General features: G+C 37.7%; 1 protein-coding gene across 2 annotated transcripts; it reads left to right on the top strand.

Annotated features, from left to right (window-relative positions):
• The first annotated feature begins 746 nt into the window (after nt 1–746).
• ca4a (carbonic anhydrase IV a) lies at nt 747–17,348 on the top strand. 2 transcript variants are annotated; one of them, XM_026921688.3, is made up of 8 exons: nt 749–1,076; nt 9,206–9,253; nt 9,404–9,568; nt 12,176–12,321; nt 13,037–13,129; nt 13,613–13,679; nt 14,567–14,730; nt 14,842–17,348. In XM_026921688.3, exons 1-8 carry the CDS (start codon nt 1,013–1,015, stop codon nt 15,019–15,021), a joined length of 927 nt encoding a protein of 308 aa, XP_026777489.2. In that variant the 5' UTR covers nt 749–1,012; the 3' UTR covers nt 15,022–17,348. The 2 variants fall into 2 exon arrangements, with proteins under 2 accessions (XP_034156463.2, XP_026777489.2); XM_034300572.2 differs by lacking the exon at nt 9,206–9,253 and having other exon boundaries at nt 747–1,076.
• Nucleotides 17,349–24,049: the final 6,701 nt, after the last annotated feature.

The following is a 24,049-nucleotide window of genomic DNA, read 5'->3' on the forward strand; positions in this document are numbered from 1 at the left end:
TTATTGTCAGAAGTTCCACATGTTCTACAGTTTCACCAGTCATCAAAAGCTCACTACCTGGAAAAAGCAAAAAATAAATAAATCAGTGTACGTCTTCCTGGACGTCTTCATGCTTTTCACTTTGTTTTCTGGGTTAACAGCTTAGCATTAATGCACATGTCGGACACAAATAATAGTTTCTGTTAGCAAGACACAAGTTTCTTCCTGAGTGACAGGATAAAGTGGTAGTTTGGGTAGTTACTGCTCTGTATCATGTGCGCAGATGAGTGTGAGTTTAGCTAAACCTTCATACTGTTTTATTAAATCTTAATTGCATCAGTTGCATTTTAGCCATTTGAGGCATGCATTAGAATAAAAAACACTGCGTGCCACAGAGCTCCACGCGCAGCGCTTCAAGGCGGGGTGCAACACGCAATTGGAAATTAATAGATTTTTGACGTGCCTTAACGCAATAATGCCGTGTAATCAGAGCCTACGAGAAAGGTGTGTGTGTGTGTGTGTGTGTGTGTGTGGGTACGCGCGTGCATCCTTTGACGCGCTCCACTGAAGCGTCACGCTGTGCAGGTGCACATTCCCACACAGGTCGCGCGCGCGTCTCCGGTGACCCTCACCTACCTGTAGGGGTCCGTTAACCGAAACCACCTTCATTTTATTCTTCACCTTCATTCCACCCTCTCCATCACAGAGCGCACACACACACATAGACACACATACACACCCGCACGCAGGCACGCACACACACACACACACCCGCACGCAGGCACGCACACACACACACACACACAGGAGAATGTGAGGAAGGTGCGTGATATGAGCGCATCGATCAGCAGCCATGCTCTCCGCCTGCGTGTTTATTGGAGGGAGGTGCCACCGGAAACGCACTAACGGCTAATAAATAAGCGCGACACTCCTGAAAGCCGATCAGCATCAAAACGAAAAGAGAAAACAACAACAACAACAAAAAAACATCAAGGGTCCCATTGTGTGTTGGTGCAGCTGCTGAAGCTCCACAATGCGCGCGCACATTCCGCGTCTTCTCCTCCTCGCGTCGGTCTGGAGCGTGTGCACCGGTTCAGGTGAGTCTGTTCATCATCCAGCGTAAAGTCAGTCTTTCAGCATTTTTAGAGCAGATCACGGTTTGCTTTTAATTCAAGTTGCACTTTAAACCGTTAAAAACTAACCGCTTTCGTGTCAGTCAATTGAACTGGCGACTCGTGTTTCTTAAATTATTATTATTATTATTATTATTATTATTATTATTATTACTATTATTATTATTATATTAAATATTTTCCTGACAGATGTAGCTTAGGTAATTGCTGCCTCTCATTGATCTCTCTGTTATGCAGATAACCTGGAAAGACACTTATGGTTATGAACTCTAACTGTAGTGTATTGAGGCGCTCATGTTCTCACAGCAGGCTACAAAAGCGCATGTGTGAAAACACTAACATTTCCACGAGATCACTGCTATCCATGGCTTTAGAATATGCTCACACTTTATAATATTATAATGTTCTTATGAGCGCGTAAAAGGTCAGACACACCTGCCACTGTCTATCAGGAAACATCCCGTTCTTTCTTCCATCATATTCTCTCATCAGTCATCCATCACACACTCTTCAGCTGACTACACGGATATAAGCGGGTGATGGTGGGAGAGAAAGTCTTCCTGAGTTAGAAAGTGTAGCAGAAGAAGCAGGACGCGTCGCCGCATTGGGCAGGAACATCGCTGCATCTGCGCGCACTCCTTCACCGCAAGCTGTGTGGAAAGCCAAACGGCCCATAAACTCGAATTTAACAAGCTCATTTAAAATATTTAATAACAATGAAATACCTGTAGGTGCTTTCGGTATGAGCGACATGGACAGGGATTTAAAGTTCATTCTGTGTGGATTAGATGAAATACCTAACCGCAGAGGTGAAGTGGGTATGTTAGAGAAGGAAAACACTAAAATATACAACACGAAAGCGACTCCAGGTCCAGGGCAGGGAACCTGTGGTGGAAGACAAAGTAATATCATAACTACATATCTATTAAGGTTCTCAGTCATGCAGTCTCTTTATGACCTTATTTTAAAAACAAACTATACAACTATTAAACCAGCTTTAGCTTCTATGAGACACAAATTTAATGTCACTTTATATTTATTCACATCACCTATTTTTATTAAAACTGTAATTAAATTCAAGTGGACTTTTTTTTAATAAGGTTTGTATTGAATCCATTCTATTCTGTGATCAGTCAATTAAGGTCATAACTATAATAATAATTTAGTTAAAAATGTATTACAGCTTTATTAGTGGCTGATTGTGATCTTTACTACAGAAATGTCATTAAAAAATCTGACACGCCTACACTCTCAGAAAGAAAGGTGCCAAACTGTCATTTTCTTTTAGTATTTAAAGTAATTTCCCAGGTAAAAGATAGACTATATGGCCAAAAGTTTGTGGACGCCTGACTATGTGCTTTTTGAACATTTCATTCCAGATGTAGTCCTCTTTGCTGTTATTATAACTGCTACTATTCTGGGAAGGCTTTTTACTAGATTTTGGAGCATGGCTTTGGGGCTTTGTGTTCATTCAGCCACAAGAGCATTAGCGAGGTCAGATACTGATGTCGGCCGAGGTGCAGGCCACTTAAGTTCTTCCACTTCATGCTTAGCAAACCACGTCTTCATGGATCTCTCATTGTGCACAGGGGCAGTGTCATGCTGGAACAGGTTTGAGCCTCTTAGTTCCAGTGAAGGAAATTGTAATGCTACAGCATATAAAGAATATAATATATAGAATGAGAGTTACAGTAATGAAGCTTTTCAGATCATTGAAGATTATTGGTCGCATAAATTCATCTCGACTTTAGATGCTCTAAGTGCATGTTTAAGTATTACTTTGCTGTATAATGCCTTTAGGATGACTTTTTGGTCATGTCAGACGTGCCGGATGCGCAATTTGCACCCCTGCTTGAGGCATATAAATCAAGCAGCGTGTCATCTTCCGTGTTTTATGGACCATTTGGCTTTCTATAAAGTGAGCACTGGGCTTCACGCAGAGTGAACAGTGCGGCTTGCTTGGCCCGGACCCGTGCAATCTGCACATCCGCGAACTGCTCATCCAATTTTCATAGCGCTGTGACCACGCGTTTCCGAAGTGTAACGAACACCGGCCGAGCGCCCAGACACCGTGGCTGTGCGTCAGGTGAATCAGGGATGATCTGCCTCCTTAGCAAGCCAGCAAAGTGCTGAGCTCGTTTCTGTGCCACTCTGTGGTGATGTGTTACAGAAGCAGGTGCGGTAACACGCTATAGTTGCGTGGTGTTCGCGAGGTGTGATCAGGTGACATGGTGATGTGGCACAAGAACCGACCGGCGTTCCTTCTCCTTTCTTTCTTCATAGATCATTACTTTACAACAAACTACAGCTATAAAACGATCAACCCTGAGTCACTGAAGGTTCTTCTAATGTCCTTTAATGTGATGTTATCTGATCTTACATGAATTAAGGTACACTGCTTCCTCTATGTCCTGTAGAGACAAAAACTGTACTTTTGCTTGGCAACTGTGTTGTGCAATTGTGCAAGCTTAACATGAGTACCTCTTTGTCATGATCACCAAATGGGTTTTCAGTAATGTACCGAGAAAGCAGCTTGAGCAAGAACCCAAAGAGGAACGTAATATTCTGGCAATACATGATAATTTTCGCAATAGAGTTGAGTAATTCAAGTTCAGGTTTATCTTACTTATAATCATATGAAAGTGTCTAATGGAGGAACCTGAAGAGGATGATAAGAACATTTGTGCAATACAGTACCGCAGTTGTGCAAGCTTAGAATGGGCAAGCATAATTGTAACTGATGAAATAAAACATGTAGAAAACATTTTCGAATGACTAGTGTGAAAACCAGGTTCTGCAAGCAAGTAGACATTATTGTCAATGAAGGACTATATCTCACCATTTGGTTGTACCGTAAGGGCCGCTGATGTACAGAACCTTTAAAGCTTTACTCTAAAAGCTGATTAAAGGTACACCATGTACACCTTCCCGGGTTTAAAAAGTACAGATGATGATACCTTCATTTCTGAGAGTTTATAGTTGAAATTTTCCAGTATCCTCTACTTTATATCCTCTAAATGTGGATATAATGTGCCTTTAAAATTATTTAATGTACATAAATGGACCTTAATCAGTTTTGAGAATAATGCTAGAAAAAGGAAAAGGAAAGGTACAGTTTCATACACTTTTTCTGAGAGTGTAGTGCACTACCTGATATACAGCTCATATATGCCTATTATAGCAGCCAAATCTATTGTTTCTGCACTACTAAAATTTTTAAAGTCATACACAAACCGGAATATAAATCCATGGTTCAGATGTGTTAACGAATTAGGATTAGGATGTTAATACGTTTGATTTTCATCAGGGGAATGCTCAGGCTGTTTGTATTGTAACCCGAAGAGTGTTAGAAATTCCTAAAGAGCTCCGCACGGACAGCATGACCTGTCGACGTGCAGAACATCGCCTGTTTTCAGATCCCTGGAATTTGGTTTATTTTTCTGGGCAGCAGGGACCGAGTGAGAGGTCTGCTGTATTGTTGGCCTTTCTTTTGTTCCGCAATGCTCAAAAGATCAAAATGAGCACAGATGAGATTTGTGGCTTTACAGAGGCTCAGTACCGAGTGTCTGTTTATTGAATGTTCATTCCAGACACAAGGGGAACATCAGTGCACTGTATGGAACTGAATTTGGAAAGAAGTATAATAGGCTATGAACTTCCACAGTCACAACACATTAGGTCCAAACTGACATTATTTATAGGCTGACTTGTTTTTGAGTTATTGAGATTTGGATTAAACCTATTCATAAACGATAACAATTCAATAATAAAGTGATAATGGTGGGTTGTGATTTCCACCGTTTTAACTAAATTATAAAACCAGAGATCCCCTGCCTCTGCTGGGATCCAGAGTCCCCAGACCCCACTTTAAAAACCATTGATTTCAATAACGGGTCAAAATAATAGTTTATATTAATAATTAGGTCCTAGTGATGAAACCCATCCATGGTGTATTCCTGCCTCGCACCCAGTGTTCCTGGGCTAGACTCCAGATCCACTGTGACCGTGACCAGCGTAAAGCGCCTACTGAAGATGAATGAATGCATTATTTTGTCTCGTCTCAGAACAGTTTGACTTTCACAAGGTTCTAGTTTCTGGGACTGAATAATGTTACCTTCTATATAAAATGACTGAATATATAGTTTATCATGTTCATTGGAGTTATTTTTCAGCCCAATTACAGGTTAGAATTACAGGTCAGTCTCCCATGATGATACATAATATAACACAGGCAGGTGCGTCAGTCAATTTAAATGACAAGGCTGAGCTAGTTCGGTAATAAAAAAAAAAAAAAACAGTTTTGACTACATTTTCGCTTAACAAAAAACGCACGAGAAATGAGGAAATCCATCTTAAGGCACATTATATCCACATTTAGAGGATGTAAAGTAGAGGATACTGGAAAATTTCAACTATAAACTCTCAGAAATGAAGGTATCATCATCTGTACTTTTTAAACCCGGGAAGGTGTACATGGTGTACCTTTAATCAGCTTTTAGAGTAAAGCTTTAAAGGTTCTGTACATCAGCGGCCCTTACGGTACAACCAAATGGTGAGATATAGTCCTTCATTGACAATAATGTCTACTTGCTTGCAGAACCTGGTTTTCACACTAGTCATTCGAAAATGTTTTCTACATGTTTTATTTCATCAGTTACAATTATGCTTGCCCATTCTAAGCTTGCACAACTGCGGTACTGTATTACACAGGCAGGTGCGTCAGTCAATTTAAATGACAAGGCTGAGCTAGTTCGGTAATTAAAAAAAAATAAAACAGTTTTGACTACATTTTCCCTTAACAAAAAACGCACGAGAAATGAGGAAATCCATCTTAAGGTATTTTCAACATCAGTTAAGAATGACATGGTTTGAAGAATGAAATGTGTGATTTGTGTTTGCCTTGCTCACAGAGCGGAAAAAAAACATTTTAATATGGAAAAATATATTTTAGTGTAAATCTACATGTAGCTTTAAGACTCACACAACAAGTCTTTCAAGAATGAGGTAAAATACAATCCAAGCATCTAGCTGTTAATGAAGCTGACTGTTGTAACACGTGCACAAGACTTTTTACAAATTGATCAGAAATGAGTGCACAGGAAACAGATCACGAGTTTGAATCCTGACGAAGCCACAGCCATCCGCTTTCCTTCAAGTTTGTTACGCTGCCCTTTGATGTAGCAGCATTTTGAAAAGATCCAGTGACTGGCTTTATGTGTTTTAGAGGAAGCATGTGTTAGCCTTCACCCTCCCTGGGTGTTAGCTGTCATATTATAGGGGAGACCTAACTGGTGGGTGGGAATAGGCTAAGAATAAATTAGGGAGAAAATCAGGGAAAGTGGTTTAAAAAGTTAGTAAGTGGTAGTAGTGTTGAACTAGTCACAGCCAGATTATATTTCCCAGTGCTTTATCAGTGCTGATCCTTCCCTATATACAGTCAGGTCCATAAATATTGGGACAGTGACACCGTTTTGGTAATTTTGCCTCTGTACACCACCACAGTGGATTTGAAATGAAGCAGTCAAGATGTGACTGAAGCGTAGACTTTCAGCTTTAATTCAAGGGGTTTAACAAAAAAATTGCATTAACCGTTTAGGAATTACAGCCATTTTTTACAGAGTTCCTCCATTTTCACAGGCTCAAAAGTAATGGGACAATTGACTGATAAGCAGATTCATGGCCAGCTGTGGCTTGTTTCCTCCTTATATCATGATAAATTAAGGAGATAAAAGGTCTGGAGCTGATTCCAAGTGTTGAATTTGCATTTGGTAGCTGTTCATGGGAACTCTCAATATGCCGTCCAAAGAGGTGTTGATGCAAGTGAAGGAGGCCATCATTAGGCTCAAAAACCAAAACAGACCTATCAGAGAGATAGCAGAAACTTTAGGAGGGCCAAATCAACAATTTGGTACATTCTTAAAAAGAAGGAATGCACTGGCGAGCTCAGCAACACCAAAAGGCCTGGGAGACCACAGAAAACAACTAAAGTGGATGATTGCAGAATTCTTTTCTTATTGAAGAACAACCCCTTCACAACATCTAGCCAAGTCAGGAACACTCTGGAGGAGGTAGGCCTATTATTGTCAAAGTCTACAATCAAGAGCCACCTTCATGAATGTAAATACAGACGGTTTACCTCAAGATGCAAACCGCTGGTAACACTCAAGAACACAAAAGCCAGATTAGTCTTTGCTAAAAAAACTCTAAAAAAAAAAGCCTGACCAGTTCTGATGCAAGATTAACTTGTACCAGAATGATGGGAAGAGAAAAGTATGGAGAAGGAAAGGAAGGGCTCATGATCCAAAGCATACCACATCATCCGTCAAACATGTGGAGGCAGTGTTATGGCATGGGCATGTTTGGCTGCCAATGGAACTGGGTCACTGGGGTTTATTGATAATGTGACTGTTGATAGAAGTAGCAGGATGAATTCTGAAGTGTACAGAGCTATACTTTCTGCTCAGATTCAGTCAAATGCTGCAAAACTGATAGGACAGCGCTTCACAGTACAGATGGATAACAACCCAAAACATACTGTGAAAGCAGCCCAAGAACTTGGAAATTAAATGCTCTTAAATGGCCGAGTCAGTCACCTGACCTCAACCCAACTGAGCTGCTTTTCACTTACTGAAGACAAATCTGAAGGCAGAAAGACCCACAAACAAGCAGCAACTGAAGATGGCTGCAGTAAAGACCTGGCAAATCATCTCAAGGGAGGAAACTCAGCATTTGGTGATGTCCATGGGGTCCAGACTTCAGGTAGTCATTGACTGCAAAGGATTTACCTCCAAGTAATAAAAATAATCCTAATATTTATGATTATATTAGTTTGTCCCATTACTTTTGAGCCTGTGAAAATGGAGGAACTCTGTAAAAAATGGCTGTAATTCCTAAACGGTTAATGCAATATTTTTGTTAAACCCCTTGAATTAAAGCTGAAAGTCTACGCTTCAGTCACATCTTGACTGCTTCATTTCAAATCCACTGTGGTGGTGTACAGAGGCAAAATTACCAAAACTGTGTCACTGTCCCAATATTTATGGACCTGACTGTATATCCTACACAAGTTCAGCCCCATCATAAATTGTAAAGCTATTTATATAATATAGAACTAATAAATTTCTGAAGAGTGTGACAGACAGGCAATATGATGATCAAGCCCAGTTAAAACCTGACAGCTAGACAGAAAAACAGAATAGCTACTTAACAGCACTACCCGTCACGTATGTTAAAGTTTCGGTGAGTGTCTCAAAAACGTTCGAAAGCATTCTGGCTCACTTTCTGGTTGCTGTTTAGTTTAGTTGTACTGACTGTACTTCAGTATTGCAATGGAGATTAGAAGCTAGGATTAACTCATTCGTCAGCCAAGTAAGCAAAGAATGCTAGCTAGCTTAACATACTTGCAAGGATATGATTGTGAGATAAAGTGATCTTAGCTAGCTTAGCAGGATTGTGCATAGGACCCTGGGACTGGCCCACTGCATGTCTAAATATATTAATATCACACACAAACAGGATCAGTAACACTGCTGGTGTGCAGTGCATAGAGAAGGCGCACGTCTGCATGAACACTGACAATGACAGATGTGTGACATTAGAGACATTTGTATAACTGAGAAGAGAAATGATGAATATGTGAGAACATTTAGTCATTCATGTAGTATTAAAACTTTACAGTACAGCAATCTATGAGGTCATCTTTATGAACTTTATAGATATGACTTATAGTTCTTATAGTTATAAAGAAGTCTCATTTGACAAAATCTTTTACATTGTTGTAGGCTTTTAGTGCTCTGGTTTTATTTAGTTTAAGTCATAAAAGACTAATGCTAAAGAAATTCTTTTATTACCCAGTATACTGTATAGTCTATATTGTGTGCATGAATGATAGATCTACAGTATAAATAATTAATATCATGAGAATTGTGTATTAAAAAAAACAAAAAACAAAACAAAAAAAAACCTAGGACAGTTAGATAACTCGTATCAGATAGATAACATACATTTATACATACATATGGTACTGAGTTTCAAATTGCTTTCATTACACCTCAATTGTACACGCTATTATAAGTCATATGTCTCTCTATCAGGAAAATGGTGCTATCAGTCCCAGGTGACCTGTGATACACCCTGCAAAGGTAAGGTCATCATCTCTGTGCTGCATAACTGAGCAATTTTGCTTGCAGAGCTCAGAGAGAAATAATAGATGAATTTATACAAGTTGTTATCATAGAGGCAACACTAGTGCACACACAAAGGTCATTATGTTTCCATCATGTTCTCCACAGGACCAGATTCTTGGCATGAGGTGCATGAAGACTGCGGGAAATTCAAACAGTCACCCATTAATATAGTGACCAAGAAAACCGAACTGGACCACAATCTGACACCACTTATATTTAGCGGCTACCAACAGGCCTTCAGTGGCATCCTGAAAAACAACGGTCACTCTGGTAAGAGGTTACTCAAGCACATAAACCTGGCTAAAATCTGTCGAAATTCAGAGAAAGGATTTTGAGAAATAGTACAGCAGAGAGAGATAGCTGGTATAAATGGGCTAGCAGGGCTAAGCCTCTGTCTCTTTTTCCTCAAAAATGCTTTTGGATGGGAAGCTAAAAGAAGATTAGCTAAAACAAGACTAAGCACACACTGTCAAATCAGCCCTTAAATGAAAGGTTACAACTTTTTTTTTGTTTACCATATTTGCAAAGATTGCATAAACCCAGTAGGACATTACACCGACACGTAACACAAAAGGATTGCAGATCATGAATGGAGATGCTTATCTACCTTTTCGTCTGTGTGTGTCTGTAATTTGCCCCACAACACTTTTATTATACCATCATTGAGGCTTTATGATAATACATTTCTCAACTGTAATAGTTTTATTGGGACTTATATTACTGTACTGCAGTAATATAAGAATACTAATGTTGCAATGAGGAAATAAGCCTACACACAAGTGTAATTCTGATATTCTGTAACCATATTATTTATGTACAAATGTTTGGCAAGCACAAAAAGTGCAGTTTATTGAATAAGTTGTACAAACTTTCCTAATGTTATCAGGCCTTCTTGGCTGCCCTTGATAACTTCACCTCACACTGTTCATATCAGCACACTTGTAGGGTGATGTCTGATTTGTGCAAATTGTCACAAATTACATGGTAAGACCATGTTCATTAGAATATGATTATATGTGACTCCCAGTTTGCCCTCCTGCATTCATTTAGCACATAATAATTGGAAGGATTCTTGCAGATTTAAAACGGCCTCATCAGATTTATTAAAAAGTTTTCTGATGAATAAATAGTGTGGAGGTAAAATAAAAAAAAAAGGAAATGGAAATGAAATAATGATAGATAAGTGGAATAAATGTCACAAATGATTGATCCTCATGGTGTGCTCTGTTAAAAGGCTCTACAGCAGTGAATGAGAAAGTGTCCTTGTACATCTGTTCAAAAGATGATGCACTGGCAGCTCTCCAGAAAAAAAGGTCAAACCGCGTGCAGAGTGACACCAAGTTGAGATTGCTGCTGTGCTGTGTGTTATGATCTTTCTTCCTGACACTCTACCCCCCTCTTCTCCACCGCACTATCAGTCCAGGAATAAAAACACTTCTGTGCTGATGTCTGGTGGCCTTCAGACCAGCGAGCATACCATGGTCCCTATTTTCTCTCCTTCTTATCCCATTGGCTCAAAACAGAGCAAGCCAGTTGTGTTTCATTTGAAGTCTGACAAGATGAGTCAAGATCATGTTTTCTGGCCTTGGCTGTAATCAATTTTATAACCATACATCAAGGCTAAGACACAGAGATGCCTCTGTGAGATTATTAGAAATGCTCCTGATAGATGAAAGTCCTTACAGAAATCTCAATAAATAAAGCACACCGTGGTTAATATCAATTAAATCATTCAACTCAATTTTTTCTTCTTAAAACATGTTATTCAGTAACTACTATGGATCATTCAGTAACTGCAGTAAAACTAATAGGTCCAAAGTTACATAGTTGACGAATGTAAGTCTTGACCCGCAGACTGATCCTTTGAATTTAAACGATTAACCCAGTCACAAGGAGTACTGATTAATAACCGCAAAAATGATCTATATAGTCATTCATCAAGTAACACTCAAAAGAATAATCAGGATCCCTGTTTCAGGTGTGTTTGATTAAGGATGGGTCTACATTCCACAGGAGGGTTGAGTACCAGGAGCGTGCAGGACACCTCAGTCTTAAAAAAGGAATGTCATGCACTCTATTTAAAAATAATAAACACCAGCCAATGCCTAAAACAGCAAGTTTAAGTAGCTATTTCATGCATTTAGTCAATACAGCTCTGAACAGATCTGAATTAATAATCAATATACTGTAACTGCAAGTAGGGGTCCAAGCACTGTACGATGTAAAGATCTTCATGAAAGTGTATATGAAATCAAGTTTCACAGACAAATGTTTTAGTATATCATTGATAACGTATTAGAACGAGCGCATTGCCTTGCAGCCAGCACTAATGTCCTAGACACTGTTATAGAAAATGAAGTAAAACCTTCTCACCAATCAGAATTAAGCTGTGGTATAAGGAGCTATGACCTGGATAAAAGACAGTTAAAATGTAGTGTGTACGTAAAAGAAAAAGTCAGGTAAATGTAAGACACAGAAGATTTAAAAATAACATTGAAATTAAAAACAGGCAATGTTACAATGTTCAGTAAGGATGCACCTGATCTTAAAACTTGATCTGAACCTGCAAACATTGAAAGACATATTAAGGTCTGATCCAAAGTTATTATCTCCTCAGGTAAGGGAATAAATTGCCTTAGCATTTAATCTGTAGGCCACAGCACACAGCAGGCTCTATAGGGGGTCTAGCTTTAGCACGCTTGAGGACAATATGTCCTCTGACTATGCTGACTACTGCTGCTGATGCATAATTTGATTCCAAAAAGCTTCAGTGAATTTATTCAACATCCCCCACATGAGCTGCATACAATCTCTGACTCAAAGACAGAAGAGACACTGCTCAGAGACGGCTGTTGTTTCTACCCTTTTCTTCTGTAGTGAGGGTATCTGTGCCCGAGCTGGCCAATGTGAGCGGAGGGAACCTCAAAGCCACTTACAAAGCCGTGCAGTTTCACTTCCACTGGGGAGAAAATGGAGGCCCCGGGTCTGAACACACTATCGATGGAGAGCAGTACCCCATGGAGGTATGATCCCCTTATACACACATTTATAAGGAGACATATCGACATCACAGATCATTCAGATTCTGTCCAAAATCTCAGTTTACATGTGTATGTAATTTGAAACAGAATCTATGTGCATACAACGGGTGTAATAACAACCAGAAGTTTATGAGTCCTGTCAGTGTAACAAGCAGCCAGTGTTAGCTCAGGATGTTAGCAAATCCAAGAATGTCAATCTTAGCTAAATGTTGCCTAATCTTACCTAAATAAAATTGAGAAAATGGGGTTTAAAAAAATAAAATACAATACAAATGGGAAGGAACATTTGTATTCTCCATGACAAAATATTAATTTTAAATATACAGCTTTCTCACGTGTTTCAATTATGCATTGAATGCGCACCCACATCCACTTGTACAAGTAATGGGATTCAGATTATTTTTTACTTTTTAAACATTTTTAAAGCAGATTATCATTGGATAATAATTTCATTCAGATTGTCATCAATCAATTCATACTAATTTAAGAGTGTACCTGAAGGTTTTTTTAATTCTGATTGTGCTATCGGTCTGATTATTAGGCTACATTAGTTAATGTAATTTTTAAGATATATTTACTCTACATAATATTACTACAATGTTAAAAATTTAAAAAAGCTTTGTCAATAATAATGGTCCTCATTCTGTCTCTCTCTCATTCTCTCTCTCTCTCTCTCTCTCTCTCTCTCGATCATTAGATGCATATTGTTCACATGAGGCAGGATTTTAAATCTTTGGAAGAAGCACTGAAGGACCCAACTGGAGTTGCGGTGCTGGGATTCTTTTATGAGGTACCATTGTTAAAAAAATTTTCTAGCAGTCAGAATATCATATAATCTTAGCAGTCTTAAGGGCTTTGCACAACAAAATGTCGGTATGGAATGCACCTGATTTTTGACCACTGGAAAAAAAAAGTGGGGTGAATTTTATATATTTAATTGCTTAAACTTGACCTGTTGCAGACATTATTTCCATCAGTACAAGTCGCTGTTGGTGCCTGACATTAGAATACAATGCACAAACTACAAGGAAATTTTAGACCACTATCATTAACCTATTTGTTCAGTCAGTTTTCAATTTTTAATTTTAGTTTGAATTTTTTTAGAAAAAGAAAAAAGGGACTGTCACAGAACAACATTTTTGAACAGTATTTTGCTGTGCAAGTCGCCCTAAAATAATTATTTGTAGTCAGTCATAGTATAATTATTTCTTCAATTGCAAAGCCTGGGTGCAAAGATTAAAGTATTCAATACTGTATTTTTTTTTCATGACAGGAATCAAAGAGTGCAAACAAAAAGTATGATGGACTAATACAAGCTTTGAAAAAAGTGGAACATTATAGTGAGTAATATTTATATATTCTGAAAAAATGTATGTCAATGCGAGTCATTTTTTTGCATGTAAAATGATTTTCTACAATTAATTATACATATCATATCTCGCTTGTGTAGTCTTATAACTGTTAATAAAAAATACAGATTAAAAAATTGTGTTTTAGAATGCACACTGTTATTCTGAATGACAATTTTTAATCTGTATTTTTTATTAACAGGGTTTATTATATGCCATACATTTTTTATTTGTTTGCTATAAGGTCCACAGTTTGAAAAAAAAAATGTAAAAAGTGATGTATGAATAGTCATTAATAATGTTAATAGTTAAGTATTAATATCTCATTAATTAATATCTTGAATTATGCAGTAAAGTAATAAAAACATTTACATTGCATTTTGTACACAATTCAGGTTAGCCCAAAGACTGGAAATGCTCATTATTAATACTGCAAATCATGATATCAATTACCAGAAAGTATTAACAAGATTTTAATACTTAACTTTGACATTTATTAAAGACCATTTATATGTTTATATATTTATATGACTCAAAGGCTGTTAATGTACTGTATATGCTTGATTATTTCCTGTGCTAAGGATGGTTAGTCTGGACACTAGTTTGGCATGTTTGAGCTGCAAGGGGGGAAAAAACATCAACATCTCCATGAAAGCATGTGTTTTGCGAGCAAGAACCTAGCCAGCTAACAATATTGATCATGAGTTTATGATGTGTTTATTTTCTCGAAACAGTGAACTGTATGTTCAGTTTTATAGATAAAACCAACCAATGTCAACCAAAAAATGTACTTCATCACTGTCATAGAATGAAATTCCTGTATTTTCTATGAATATAAGAGCTGACACAAATTGTTTTTTGTTTTTTTTTTGCCCTAGATACAAACACAACGCTCAGTGATATCTCCCTGAGCAATCTCATATCCAGTGAGGAGAACATGACCAAGTATTATCGTTATGAAGGCTCTCTGACCACCCCTTACTGCACTGAGGCAGTGATATGGACTGTGTTTGAAATCCCCATCCCACTGAGCAAAGATCAGGTGAGATGCTTATATTAAAGGTACTAATACACACTAGTATATTAGTAACAGTAATGAGATATAACTGCATAGTGTTTTTAACATGCTGTGTATGTATTTCCCACTGCACAGCTCTCAGCATTCTCCTCCTTGAAGTTCGAGGGTGATAAGCCCATGATAAAAACCTTCAGACCAGTGCAGCCACACAAGAGCCGTACGGTGTACCACTCCGGCAGCACTGTAGTCATGCTCAGCTTCACTCTCCTCCTGGTGTGTGTGTGTTCAGCTCTGGGCCTTTCCCAGCTCTACTAGAGGATAAGCCAAGCCCCCGTCCATCCACGCACAGAACTGAAAAGCCAAACAGATTGACAGCCACTTCTGTATGTGCATATCACAGTGAATGCACTTTGGTTTTGGCCTCCATCTTGGAGGTGTGACTTCATTTCCATGTAGGCACATGACATGCCGGTGTTTTGGAGGGCTTATCTGGAAAACAGAACTGTGTTCATCGCTATCAATAGAAACCCAGCTAAGTCCTCAGGAGAGAGCCAGAGAGGTTATAAATGCCTGTCCTTTATCTATCTGAGGCACAGCCAAACTGGGGCCTCATGCACATACATATACACATAACACGCACACACACATGTATGAGCAGTCAGCATGTGGCCATTCATCTGTCAACATAGTGTAATGATATTATTTATAGGTTAGATTTTTACGCAAAGACACAAACACACACACACACACACACACACAAACACAGCTAAAGAATGATGAACACCTCACAGTGATGTTCTGAATTTTAGTGTCATTTCTGAAGCGAGCAACTTCATGAATTACAGGTCACTGGTCAAATCTAAGGTCATTCTCCACATCCCCTCTCTTCTGAGATCAAATTATGGCAGTGACACAGGCCGTAAAGGTGAACCCTATTACAGTCACGTACACGTGATATAAATAGACAGGAGTTATAATATACAGTGAGCTGTTGCTTATTTTAAACTGCATATATAAGTAACTTTCTTTTAATGTACAAGGCCTCCATCCCATTCGTTACCTGTCTTAGATAGTGGAAGCAGGAAACCTGTTTCCTTTTCAAAATTCAAAGCATTTCCTGACAAGCTGAAATTATTACAAGCAACATTTGAATCTCTGTGTTTTTTTTTTAATTACAGTAATTCTTTTAGTGATCACTTATCTTGGGGTTGCACATAAGTCTTAAAAAAAAAAAAGCTGTTTCCTCAGTGTCATGGCAGAAGGTGATGCCATTAGCATGTCACATTTTAACATTTTTAGCATGGTGAACAACAGCAATTTCCTTAGTATGTAAGCCCTTAGAAACTGTAGATACCAACACCCAAGACATTTACTTCCTCATAGACAGTGCACCAGTAAGCAAAGGAACTCTGGACTCGACAGTTTTTATAATACCTCTATTTGTTGTAGCATTTAGGTATTGATTCATTGAAGCAGCACAGTCCAAATCTCCCACAGGTTTTCTATCTCCAGTCTGGCATACAGTCGCTTTGGAGGCTTTTTACATTGAAGAGATTCTACTTTTTAGATGGTGGATGTAGATCATAGGGCACCTCAACAGTTTTTTGTCAGTGTGTAAATAACTTTCAGTGCTATCAAAAATGCCACAGTGTGGAGTTGTTAGCTTCTTAGATGAAAGCAGGTCAGCTAAAAATAACCAAAAGTGGAAGAAGTCTTACACAAAATATCACAAACTGAGCCATCTGGTGTGCTGAAACATATAAAGATCATATGGAGAGAGACTTGAAAATATAATAATAATTATATTAAAATATAGTAAAATATATTTATATTCAAATGGAATCATACAAATAGCCACAATAACTAGGTTTATTATCTTATTGTCTCTCATGGGTGGCCCTCATGCTTCTCAGTAACATCGGCATAAACTGAGCTTATTTCTAATCATTCTTAACAAGTACAAATGTTTCAAGTATTACTCAGAATCATCACCCATTGAGCCAGGTAAAGATTACTTTTTAGGAATGGTCCAATCCTAACTCCAATTTTCTGCATCAAATCTGTGAAAATTTCCCCACACAGCTGATGCATTTTAATCTTGAACCTGTTTTGATACTGATCGCCAAAGCTTCATCAGACCTACTACTACAATACACTTTCCCCTCATTGGAAAGTTTCCCCACATGACCACATGATAGGATCACATGACCAGTGTTCATGTTCAGTTTTCTGTGGGTCTCAGAAGCCCTGAATGTGATTGTACTGTGAATCTTTTCAAAAGAATATAACTGCTAGGATTTGCGGGGAAAAGGGCACAGAAGACCAAAGCAGCAATATGATATAAAGATGCGCTTTTTTTTTTAAACAGAAAACTATATTTATTTTGGTGTATGTTAATATTCAGACCACTGTTCTAATCGGTGATGCAATTTGTGATGTAAAAATATCCTATGGAAATAGAAGAAAACTGAAAATGTGATTGCTGTTTTGTGATTTGGTTCATACAAGATATTGATAATATTTTCTGTAAACATGTATTTAAATATATAATGTGATTATATATGATGCTGATCATTAAGGAGATAAATATAAAAATGATTGCAAATGATACAGAGTTCCTAATTAAATAATGAACTACTGAATTGCCTTTCATGCATTTTTTTTTTTAAAAAAACATCCAGATTCTTTAGATGGTTTTTATTACTTCAAATTGCATGACTTTTTCTAAATATCACTTACACTAAAAAGTAAATGGATCGTCCAAGTGTAAAAAAAAAAAAAAAAAAAAAAAAAAAAAAAAAAAAGATAAAACATCATACCTGGGAAAAATAAATAAATAAATAAATCCAGAGATATGCTGCACTGAAAATGGCAAATAGTCTAGAGAGCAACAGAAATCAGGATCCTGGTTTATGTTAAATTACAGTTTAACAAATAATTTAATATTTAATAAATTACAGGCTCCAAGTGATTTTGAGGTATTACATCATTTATTTTCTTAAAGATAGCTTTAAAATGACTATCCGTTAATGTGGACACTATGCATGAAAGGGTTAAATGGCCATATGCTTAAATATACAACAAATTAGTTATATTAGAACAATGAAGGCACATATATAGCTATTTCAATACAATTTCATGAAAACACATATCTAGTTTATTAGTAGTAAATTGTTTTATGCTTTGTAGAAATAGGAATTCCTTTATTTCTGAAGTTACTTAAAACTTTTCATCCTACTATTTTTCCTTAACCATATTTCCTCAGAGCTAACATTCTCACAAGGATCGAATCCATTTTTCTGCCTGATCGCTGTTTTATCAGGTGCCTTGGGGAGAAATTGCACACATGCCAGGTGTCACATTCCCATCTAAACAGCAGCTGAATGGCAGAAGAATGGTAATGCAGTGATAACAGAATGTCATTAAACCGAGGACAAGCAAATAAATTTCTTCTTATTTGTACTGGAAACAGTGTTGCTATATAATCACCATATTATTATCATTGTTATCATTCAGTTATTTTATATTTATACAATTCATTGCATCCCTTATTCCTCTTTTGAGATTTCTGTGCAACACAGTATCCTCCTGTGGTACTTTGCACTGTGCTTGTCTTTTTTATGGTAAGCAAACTGAAGGCTCTGACCTTTCCAGATCCCTATCTGATGCATCTAGAACCTTCTTCCACTTTGGGATTACTTTGTAAGAAACAGGCCACAGTCTCACCAGGGAACAATCTATCTATCATCTTCCTGCCTCAAGCAGAAGTCATGCAGGTCTCTAAAGCCTTTTTGTGATTGGAAGAGCAGCAAAAGCAGGTGGTGAATGTGAGATCTCTCTTTACCCTTCCACTCTCTCTCCGCTTCTCAGCTGCAGTCCGTATCTAAGCGATTCTCATTCTACTCCATTCACCTAGCCACATGAGTAAAGAGGGCAATTTTATTGCATTCCCAAAGCATACCAATCAGATAACAGATGTGGGGGAGACTATGGAAAAGTCCAAGGGCATTATCTAAAACATTTCCTCTTAACGACTCCAAGAGTCTTCTCTGGTACTTCATCCACAGTAATAGAAGAAGTATGGGTGGTTTATGCCAGGTTTAAGAAGGTCAGACTAATAAATGGAATACAGAGTACTATTATCACAACTATTACGGCATATCAGTATGGGTCTGTGAACACAAACAGCAGGTGTATTGTTACAGCAATGCAGATTGTGTGTGCAGAGATCAGGGTATTGACTTATAACCTTTGACCTGTAACTGAAACTCTACAAGGGTCTGATCTTTTCCTGGTTCCTTATAGATACTTCCCAACAATCACACAAACACTTTCAGAGAAACACACTCCCATGATATTATCACCATTATCAAAAATATATTTGCAGATGCAGGCATTAAATTCTTAAACTTACAAGGCCAGTGCTATAAGACATGGTTATGTAGTTAAAATTTAAAATTCATTCGTAAATTCAAAAAGTCTTTTATGTTTTCCATCAGAATTTAATGCTGTATAGATGACAATAATAGCCGTCACTACAAAATGAGCTTACTGACTGAGGGCAAAACATGTAGTGGCTTAGAGGAAATGCCTGTAATGAAGCATTTAACTGGGGAGAATAATATGATAGTCAAAGCGATAGCATGGATGGATTGCAGGACATCATTATCTATTAACTATTACTACTGCTACTGCTACTGCTGCTGCTATTACTACTACTGCTCCTCCTCCTACTACTACAATTAAGTACTGCTAGTATGAACTTTCCTGCCAAATAAAACAGAGCAGTAAGCGATGAGACATTAAAATTAGAGATGAACTAACTAACATAGTAAAAGTATTTGTACATGTGTACTAACTGTTTTACTATCATTCATCTCTGTTTCTTTAATTCTGTCTGTCTATAGCAGTAATCCACAATTACGGGTTTAGAGAGAAACATTTCCTGATTTTCATTTATTAGTTCTTGATCTGACTTGTCATCATGTAATGTTTCAAGAGCTGTCTTGTGTACATAATTATGGCTTTCCTGCACTTTAGCCCTCTTTCACAGCAGATCAGAGACTAATTACAGAACATGGTATTGTCTTGACTTAGCAGTAATTAAAGCATTAATAAACAGATAATTAATTAATTCAGATTAATAAACAGTTTTAGGTTAAATTATTTGGATCAGACGCTGTGTTCAGTTTTGTGAGACATCTCAGATCCGTCGAGACTGCATTAGAGGAGACCTGGTTTAGTTCCTCATCCACAGGGAGAGAAATCTGAGCTGGAGAAAGAAAATAATCTAGCGCATGTTCCTAGGAAGACAATTGTTTCAGATAAGAGCAGTGTACTTGTGAATATGTGAGGAAAAGAGCATCTGTCAGATCTATAAGATATGGAAGGAGAACAATGAAAAACAAGCAGTAAGCAGTAAGCAGTAAGGGGAGAGAATAAGATGGAATGCCAGCAGGGGTCAGGGAGGAAGTAGACTGAAGCGCCAAGAGAGTCATAGCTAGGTCACCACTCCGAAACAATTCACACTATTTCCCACCCTGCTCATATCTCATGTATCACCTCTGCAAAGTACTCACTGACAGCACCTCACTGGTATGCACACACCAGCTACCCTGAAGGTGACCTGAAACACGGCTAATGTCTACTATGACCAAGCAAAACTTATTAAAAAAAAAAAACGTATGCAGCAGAAAGCAGACACTTCTCTTAGACCAGATGCTGACTTTGTACCATAACGGCTCTGGATCGAGTCTAGGTAAAGAGAAAATGGTCCAAAGTTGGCGAGGATTGTGAATTGGAAGCCACTTAAGGAACCCCGGCTCCACAAATGACATAACAAGCACAACAGGATGCTGCCAGTCTCTAGGGCCTGAAAGATGGAGACAAACAAGCCCTCAGCATTCTTGTGCTATTTTGGACAACATGGCTATTGTTTAGGAGACACAGAGGGTGGTCTGTTTTCATTGGTGCTGAAATATAGATAAGTAATACGTGATACTGGATCTAAGTGCAGCATCTGTAGTCATCTTTGTTAGCATAGTTAAGAAAGAAAAAGGAACGACCCCAGGAGAACTTTCAGCTGTGCAGTGTAATATCACAATCCGGTGGAAGTCGTTCAATTGGGCTCTCAGAAGTTCAGGAGTTCAAATGGATTGGACAATGCAGAAAAGTACCAGTTAATATTTTAATTGTCATGTTATGCTGTGTCACGTAGGACAATATTGAAACTCATGTATTCCTGTCTCTCGCCCAGTGTTCATCGATCTACCACAACCCTGACCATGATAAAGCATTCACAGAAGATCAATGAATGAATGAGGAGTATTGTACTTTATTAGACTCCGATGTTTGGCAGAATTTCGCAGAGTTCAGTCACACAGCATGTATTACACAAATATATAATACAATCATTGTGAATCCTCATTTAATGGTATAGCACTTGTGCTTATGAGTAAGAACTGCTAACGAGTAGATATGCATCAAGTCTTGTGGAAAAATACAGGTGAAGAATGATTCAGTTATTGAACACACAGAGTAGCTGATGTGGTAAATACAAAAAAGGTGAAAACTAAAGTTTTTTTTTTTACACTTTCACAGAAAAAAATATCCCTGAAAATACGAGCTTTTGAACGAATATCATTTTTGCATTTTAACTATTAATATCTTAACATACACTATATTTGTGGTTCTCAAAGTTGGGTCCGTGAGTCATAGCCAGGGACTCTGTGATTTTTTTAAATTTAATTACAGCAGTGGAAATTACAATCTACCATCCAATACAAAGTACATATATTTATTAGTATATTAATATACTGTATTACATATATTTATGAGTTGTTATAGTTATTAGTATATTTGGTCACTTGAATTGACTGGGTTTAATCTGATCCTCAGTAACTTAAAAACAATTAGGCCTCGAAACCAATGTTGGTGGACAGTTCATGAATAAAAAGCTCTATGGCTGTAATAAATAGCCAGAATATTAGTGTACACTCTTAGGGGATTGGTGAATTTATTGTATAGGTAAAGGGGTCCCTGGCTACAAAAAGTGCCCTGCATTATATGACCATTTTTGTTACTTGTCACAATGAGTATCTGTGAAACTTAACATACTTGTATAAATTCAACTGTCTTCTACATTTTGTCCTAAGGGTATGTAAACTTTTGCACTATACTGTATTTATAAGAGTGCAGCCAGCACATTCATATTGGAAGTCTCTAAGAGAAATCTGTATCTTTAAACACAAAGCATTATGAAGAAAATTAAAATTTGGTCTCCATTCCACACAAATTTGACACAGAGTGAAGCTCCTTGCCCTTTCAGCCTAAGTAGCCAGAATGAAATAAAGTTGTTAGCTAACTTTATCTTTTGTCATTTGACAGCCATCGGAGAGACTTACAAAACATGCAAAGTGTTGAAGATGCAGTTATACAAAACACCTAGCACATCTGCAAGGATACAAATGTTAGTCAAACTCTAGCTTGTTATAGTGCTAGAGTGGTCTAGGTGGTTGCAAAAGGCATAAACAAAAATACAAATAAATGAAAACCGAAGAAGTAACACAAAATGTGATTGATGCAAAGTGGAGAGAACACTGAAGTGGTATCCTAGATACAAGAGGAAAGTCTATGTAGGTGGAAGCTTATTACACCCCTGCAGAACCAGGGCACTGAAGCCGAATCTTACACTATGAGCACTATAACATTATTATGATTATTATTAGCCTGCATGCTTTCCTGCTTTTCAGGTCCTTTTTTTATAGTCTGAAATGGTTTGAATTTAAACTCTCCTCATGCAGCTGGATATTGGTGTTCAATAGTAGTAATGCTAATGAGAGGAAAGCAGAATGTGATAACATCATTAATCTTTTCCCTTCCTAGTAAATTAGCTATTGTGACATAGAGAGATTAAAAAATAGCCTGTATGTACAGTATATTTATCACTAAAGTGTTAGCATTTTTCATTTCATTTTCAGTAACTGCATTATGATGTTCAAGTCACTTTGGATCAGGAGTCTATGCCAGGAACACTGGATGTGAAACGAGAATACACCCTGGTTGGAACGCGAGTCCATCGCAGGCCATCATACACACAGATTCACAAACTCTTTCACACCTAGGGGCAATTTATTATAATGTGATTTACTGTGAGGACAACCTGGAGGAAACCCATGCGAACACGTGTAAAACTCCACAGAGACAGTAACCTGAGTTCAGGATCAAACTGGGGACCCTGGAGCTGTGAGGCAGCAATACTACCGGCTGTTCCACTGTGTTGCCTCAAAAGTAATTTAATCTTTCAAAGTTTATTTCCACCTCCAACAGGTGTCATCAGAGGGAGATACTCCAGCATACTCCAATTCAAATTCAAACTGGGAAATCTTGCCTGTTTACAACAGTACAGATGGATAGATTTTTCTCTTTTTGGCTTGAGTGTCACATTTTCTTCTCAAGTAATTGGATTACGCTGTAGTCTGATCCTGGAAGACCTTAAGTCATATTAACAGTGTCTAAACAGTGTGAAAGCATTTATGTTGTTTTGGCATTTATGTTGTTTTGTAAGTATTCCCATATGTTCATTTGCCCACAAGCAGAACTCAGATTACTCAGATTACTATTTATTAACTCACTGGTTACTAATTACTGACTACTTCAGATTAAAGACCAGTCCTTGAAAAGACTTCACAACCAGTAGACCTCATCAACCAGCTAAAAGCATTAACACAGACATTTGTCAAGTGAGGAATAAAACACGACAGGATGGTGTTACCAACTTGAAGTTGATATTTTCCAATAACAGCATGTCCCAAAGTGTTTTATTCTTCTTATACCACAGCAATTTAACAACAATTACATTTTGTGATTAATTAAAGAATGGCACATACTTTTTAAAATCAATTTATGGTTATGTTTAGTGTGGACCTTATGTTATAAGAGCTACAAACATATGTTCTCTCACCACACAGTTTTCACTGAAGAAAACTTCACCACTTTAATGCTTACGCATGTGCAGTGTCTGTCATGCAAGTTATGGTGTAAGTCGTTAATATAGAAATGTATTAGAACAGGCACATTATATATGTACCTTGTATCCAGAACTACTATCTAAGCTGCTGTTATAGAAAATGTATCAATACCTTACAATGCAGTGGTGTAAAGATATACTTTAGGGTCAAAAGTTTGTTGACACCTGACCATCACACCCATATGTGCTTCTTGAACATCCCTTTCAAGGATTTTAGTCCCTCTTTTGCTGATATAATAACCTCCACCCTTCTGGGAAGGCTTTCCACTAGATTTTGGAATGTGGCTGTGGGGATTTGTGCTCACTCAGCCACAA

This window comes from Pangasianodon hypophthalmus, chromosome 27 (genome assembly GCF_027358585.1).
Source record: "Pangasianodon hypophthalmus isolate fPanHyp1 chromosome 27, fPanHyp1.pri, whole genome shotgun sequence".
Classification (NCBI taxonomy): domain Eukaryota; kingdom Metazoa; phylum Chordata; class Actinopteri; order Siluriformes; family Pangasiidae; genus Pangasianodon; species Pangasianodon hypophthalmus.

Bases quoted from the DNA above. Each gene is read 5' to 3' on its own strand.
- ca4a (XM_026921688.3), top strand. From the start codon at position 1,013: ATGCGCGCGCACATTCCGCGTCTTCTCCTCCTCGCGTCGGTCTGGAGC. The intron at 1,077-9,205 runs GTGAGTCTGTTC...TCTCTCTATCAG, and splicing joins GAGCGTGTGCACCGGTTCAG to GAAAATGGTGCTATCAGTCC. The intron at 9,569-12,175 runs GTAAGAGGTTAC...TTTCTTCTGTAG, and splicing joins GAAAAACAACGGTCACTCTG to TGAGGGTATCTGTGCCCGAG.